This window comes from Portunus trituberculatus, unplaced genomic scaffold (assembly GCF_017591435.1).
Source record: "Portunus trituberculatus isolate SZX2019 unplaced genomic scaffold, ASM1759143v1 PGA_scaffold_211__1_contigs__length_67536, whole genome shotgun sequence".
Lineage (NCBI taxonomy): Eukaryota > Metazoa > Arthropoda > Malacostraca > Decapoda > Portunidae > Portunus > Portunus trituberculatus.
Window position 1 is genome coordinate 25044 of NW_025541379.1, and position 5825 is coordinate 30868.

General features: G+C 48.8%; 1 protein-coding gene across 1 annotated transcript; it reads left to right on the top strand.

The window, feature by feature from the left end:
* Positions 1–4063: 4063 nt before the first annotated feature.
* LOC123500393 (piggyBac transposable element-derived protein 4-like) lies at positions 4064–5430 on the top strand. Its single transcript, XM_045249115.1, has 2 exons — positions 4064–4286; positions 4607–5430. The coding sequence occupies exons 1-2, from the start codon at positions 4064–4066 to the stop codon at positions 5428–5430; spliced, it is 1047 nt and encodes a 348-aa protein (XP_045105050.1).
* Positions 5431–5825: the final 395 nt, after the last annotated feature.

A 5825-nucleotide genomic window follows, 5' to 3' on the forward strand; every position in this document is an offset into this window, starting at 1 on the left:
GACGTCCGATGATATAGTCACAGCCGTCCCTCGTGGACCAACTGTGTCGAAAAGTGCAGTCCGGCCTGATCCTCGTCCTCTGAGGACCGGTAGAAGTGATGATGGTTCGCATCACTCACCGGACCTGGCACATTTCAACTCCCGGTGTCTTCTCATCGTTTGATTATTTCTAGTCAGGTGAGTCACGGGCAGCCCCTTCAAAAGGTTTGCCCGTCCACTGCACCTAAATAGTCATCTTCAAGCTTCTACATTGAAACTCTAGAGGCCTTTGCGTCTCGTGGGGAGAACTCCGAGCTTTACTGTCGGAGTTCTCTCCAGCCTGTGTTGCTCTACAAGAAACTATGCTTGGTGATAGTACTTATTCTAGTCCTCATGGCTATCGTGCCTTTTTTAGCACTCCTTTCACTGAACAGGGCCACCACGGTGGCACAGCTATTCTAGTCCGTCAGGATATACCTGTTGTCCCCTTGCAACTTAACTCTCTCCTTCAGGTGGTTGCTGTTAAGGTCTTTATGGGACGATCCTACACTATTTGCAGTTTATATCTCCTCCTCGGCTTCCTGTCTCCAGGGGTGAGCTTGACGGCCTGGTGCGTCAGCCAACTGCCTTTCCTCTTGTTGGGAGATTTTAACGGCCGTCACCCATTGTGGGATGAAGGTGCTAGTAATCCTCGTGGGGTTTTAATCGGTTCTTTTATTGAGGATGAGGGATTGAGGTTTTAAATTCTGGGATGTTACACATTTCCACAGTCCTACTGGGACTTTTACAACTCTTGATTTTTTTCTCTGTACATCTAATTCTTTCCTTGATTTTAATTAGTGGGGCCTACCTGATTTACACGTTAGTGACCACTCTCCTATTTTAATAGAATCCGTGAACTCTGAGCCACAGTCCCGGCCCCCACGCTGGGTTTTAGACAAGGCAGATTGACCGCGATTCACAGACCTTACCTCTTTTATCCGTCCGTGGGCCGACTTTTCTACTTGTTCAGAGACTGTGGATTATTTTACTGATATTTTTACATTCAGCAGCGCTTCAGACAATTCCTAGGACGTCCCGTTCGTTGGTGGAACGCAGCATGCACCAACGCTGTGAGGGACAAACGGGAAGCTTTCTCTCGTCTCCGTCGACATCGTGGGGACCTGCAGTGTCTGGACGCTTTTCGACGCTGCCGAGCTCGGGCCCGCCGTGTTTTGAAGGAGGCACAAAGAGCCTCATGGAAAGCCTATGTCTCCTCCATTAATGTTCACACAACTCTCAGGGATCTATTTAATAAAGTCCGCTGAATTGCTGGGAAGTATCCTTCGCCTTCCCCACCAGTCTTGTTGTCTGCTGAGCGAATGGTGGCAGACCCTAAGACTGTCGCCGACCTTTTTGTGGAGCACTTTACCAGTGTCTTCTGGAAGGATCCTGCAGCCCCAGGTGCACGTCACCGCCAGAGAATGGAATCTCTCGGCATAAACTTTTCTTCCACTGGAGGAGTCTTATAATGTCCCTTCTCTGCCTCCGAGTTGCGGACTGCTTTGTCCCAGTGTCATGACTCTTCTCCTGGTCCAGATGATATTCCTTATGCCTTTTTGCGCCACATGTCTGACAGTGCTTTTAACTTTTATTAAATCTTTATAATATGATTTGGCATACCGGTGACTTTCCATCTTCTTGGGCTGTGGCAGTGGTTCTCCCATTTCCGAAGCCTGGGAAAGACATATCCAGGCTACGAACTACCGTCCTATATCTTTGACATTCTGCATTTGTAAAGTGTTAGAAAAGATGGTAAATGTAAGACTCATGTGGTACTTGGAGAGGGCGAAGTACTTGTCATCGGTACAGTATGGCTTCCGAAAGATGAGGTCTACTACTGATGCTCTTTTATCCCTAGAGTCTTCCATTTGTGAGGCCTTTGCTAATCACCACCATCAAGTAACAGTATTTTTTGACCTGGAGAAGGCCTACGACACGGCTTGGTGTCATGGCATTTTACAGTCTTTGTTTAATTTTGGCCTTCGTGGCCACCTTCCTATTTTATCCAGCAGTTTTTATCCAGACGTCTTTTACGGGTTCGAGTGGGAGTGTTCTCTGATGCTACTGCTCTAAATGATGGTGTCCCACAGGAAGTATTCTTAGTGTTACACTATTCGCAGTTGCATAAATGGTGTTATAGATACTCTACCAGATGGCATTCACAGCTCCTTATATGTTGATGATTTATGTATTTCTTTTGCTGCTAGGATGTCACTGATTGAGCGCAAGCTCCAACTGGCAATCAATAGGGTGTCCAGTTGGGCCAACATGAACGGTTTTCGATTCTCCACCTCGAAGACCGTAGCCATGCATTTTGTCGCAACCGTGGTGTCCATCCAGATCCTGATTTATATATAGCCAATAGACGCCTCTCATGTGTGGAGGTGACTCGATATCTTGGCCTATTATTTGACAACCGTCTCACCTGGGTTCCCATTTCCGTTTTCTTATGGCGTCTTGTCGGCAGGCATTATCCCTGTTTCAGGTTTTAAGTCACACCTCTTAGGGTGCGAACAGGGACACTTTGCTGCTTCTTCACCGTACACTTATACTTCCCAAGCTGGAATATGGCTGTGAGATCTACTCATCCGCAACGGATGCACGGCTACGCACGCTTGACCCCGTGCATCATGCTGCGGTCCGCTTGGCTACGGGTGCATTTCGGACATCTCCAATACCTAGCCTACTAGTGGATGTTGGTTTCTGGCCGCTCGACCTCCGGCGCCAGTCTTCGATGCTCCGGTGTTGGTTTCGCACCCACGGTCTTCCTGATTCTGTCCCTTGTATGTCAATATTGCGGGACTCGTGCTGGCAAGTGTATGTCACTCGACCTAGTCTTTCTGAACCTTTTGGCCATCGAGTCGCAAATCTCATGGCAGACTTATGTATCGACCCCACTCCTGTCTACTCTTTCCGGATCCCACGAGTTGGTTATTGGCAGCTTCCTCTTGTCTCATTATGCCTTCCTGCCACGGATGGCAAGAAGGATTTTCTACCAGCTGTCCCACACACGGTTTTTAGAACACTCTTTTACCCAACGCAGGGGTTGGGTTTAATGTGGTTTTCCCCTCTTTTTATCAGTGTGGTAACCTTCAGTGGCATCTGTCTTTACTGCGGAACTGTCTGCCATAGTCCTAGCTTTCCAGATCATTTTTACTCTCCGGTTTTGTCTTTTACAATTTTTAGTGACTGTCGCAGTGCTCTTACTGCTCTCTCTTCTACTATCTCCCTTAACCGATTGGTTTTATCAGCCCTGGAGTGGCTGCATCTACTTACCAGAAGAGGATATCGTGTTGGGTTCTGTTGGGTCCCTGGTCACGTTGGTGTTTCCCGGAATGAACACGCAGACCGCCTTGCTAAAGAGGCAGCAAGTCGCGCTCCATCTCCTGCCCCTGTTCCGTTTCAAGATTTATTTCATCGTATCCGTGTGGCGGTTGCAACAATTTGGCAGCGGAAATGGCTAACGGGGGTCGCAACCTCGAAAATGGGAGAGATCACTACTTCCACTCTCCCTCAGTGGACATACACCCATGTCCGGGATCGCCGTGCACAGACTTTATTGGCGCGACTGCGTATAGGTCACACGTACCTTACACAAAGGTACCTGTTGACCAGGGACCCTCAACCTTACTGTGATGACTGCCTGGTGCCACTTACGGTTCGGCACCTGGTTGTTGAGTGTCCCAGTTTGACTGACTTAACCCCTACGATCCGGGTGGCGGGAATTCCCGCCCGGGCGACAGAGTCCGTGTGGCGGGGATTCCCGCTCAGGCGACAGAGTCCGGGTGGCGAGGATTCTCGCTTTGGCTATTTTTGTGGCTAGTTGGGCGATTATCGCCGCGAATTTGCTACCCTGCCTTAGATCTCGCCCCATACATTTGACACACTGCATACTCAGTACCTCCCGCGCCACCATCATGGATAGACGTGAGAAGAAAGAAAACCCCGCGTTCGTTTCGCTGCCCGCTTCTGCCCCGCCTGCCATCTCCCACGATGCCTCTCCGTCTACCTCAACCCCTCGTGCTTCATCGCGACCTATAAGATGTATATTAGGTTATCTGACTCTGCCATAGATCAAGAGTTAGATGTCACTGTGTCCCCACTTTCCAGTGATGCCGAGGTGAGTGATGACGACGCATCACAGACAGAGTACGTCATGAGTGATGATGGCAGCGAAGTTTCTGTCTATGTACCTTTTGCGTCTGCAGCATCATCATCTCATATTGACGCTACTGCAGCCCCAGACATCACAATCCCCTCCACATGTGAAGGGAGGCAGGAGGAGGAGGAGGAGGAGGAGGGTGTGCTGGGCTTATCGCCAATACTGGCCCCGGCGTACTGTACAAAAAGAGCTGCTACCACAAGTACAGCTTCACGCCCACGCCCAAGTGATTTAGCCACGCCCTTGCCCCCAGCTAGCAGAAGGAGGTTAACCTTTCCTTCTCCATCACCATCATCATCAAGTGATGATTCTCCTCCTCCTATACGTGGTTCTGGTAGGGGAGAGACGAGAGAAAGAAGAGGTAGAAGAGGTAGAGGGTAAGGCGCGGTGCTAAACAAACACCCCTTATCTCGTCTGACCCAGACTCGCCTCCTACACCACCATCTGCCTCCCAACAACTACCACAGCAACATGCTTCACCACCTCCACTACCACATCAAGGACAAGCTGATACGTTTGTGTGGAGGGATTGTGATGATTTTGAGCCTGATGTACCTGTTTTTGATGATGCAAATGCAGGTATACAGGCTGAATTCCCCTGTTCTCCCACGTCAAAAGCAATGAATTTTTTTACTGCTTTCTTTGACGTGGGTTTGATGAGCTTGCTTGTCAAAGAAACTAATGAGTTCAGGGAATTCTCCATCAACTTTGGGAATAGATCAGTGAGAGAAGAGGCCAAAATGCTTGAATGGACTGCTGTGACTATTCCCGAGTTGTATGTGTGGTTCGCACTGACGATGTTGATGCCACACGTCAGGAAACATCGACTGAAGGATTATTGGAGTAAGGACTACCTCCTCACTACACCTGTCTTTGGGAGGCATATGTCGAGGGACAGGTATTTTGATATCCTGTCATACCTGCACTTCTCAACAAGTATTGGCCCTCAACCCAATGATAGGCTATATAAAATACGTCCTATTTTGTCCATGCTCCTTGAAAAGATCCGGATGTTTTTTCTACCATTCCAAAAAGTTTTAGTCGACGAGTCTCTCGTTCTCTTTAGGGGGCGACTGTCTTTCATCCAGTATATCCCGTCAAAGAGACATAGGTTTGGCATCAAATTCTTTGTCATCTGCGACTGTAAGACTGGGTATGTGCTGGATTTTGTTGTGTATACTGGTACAGATGTGGACGTAGCCAGCAATGACCCCATGGATTTTCTGGGGCAGTTGTCAAGCGGCTAATGGACCACTACTTCAAGAAGAAGCACATTCTGTACACAGATAATTATTACACATCTCCAGCACTAAGCAAGTTCCTCCTGGAGAACGATACTGGATCCTGCGGAACTGTTCGTGCCAATAGGAAAGGATGGCCAGCTTTCCCTACAAACACGGTGAAAGGAGACTGCCTCAAGAAGAAGAGTGGGAACATGCTGGCTATTCATTGGCATGATAAGAGAGTTGTCAAGCTCCTCACGACTGTCAATAAGGGGGAGCTGCAGGATTCAGGCAAAGTCGACCACAGGACAGGCCTCCCCAAACTCAAGCCTGATGCTGTGGTTGACTACAACACAAATATGCGGCTCGTCGACAAGTCAGACATGATGATCAGCTCGATCGATTGCCTGCGGAAAAGC

Bases quoted from the DNA above. Each gene is read 5' to 3' on its own strand.
- LOC123500393 (XM_045249115.1), top strand. From the start codon at position 4,064: ATGTATATTAGGTTATCTGACTCTGCCATAGATCAAGAGTTAGATGTC. The intron at 4,287-4,606 runs GTGAAGGGAGGC...CGTCTGACCCAG, and splicing joins CATCACAATCCCCTCCACAT to ACTCGCCTCCTACACCACCA.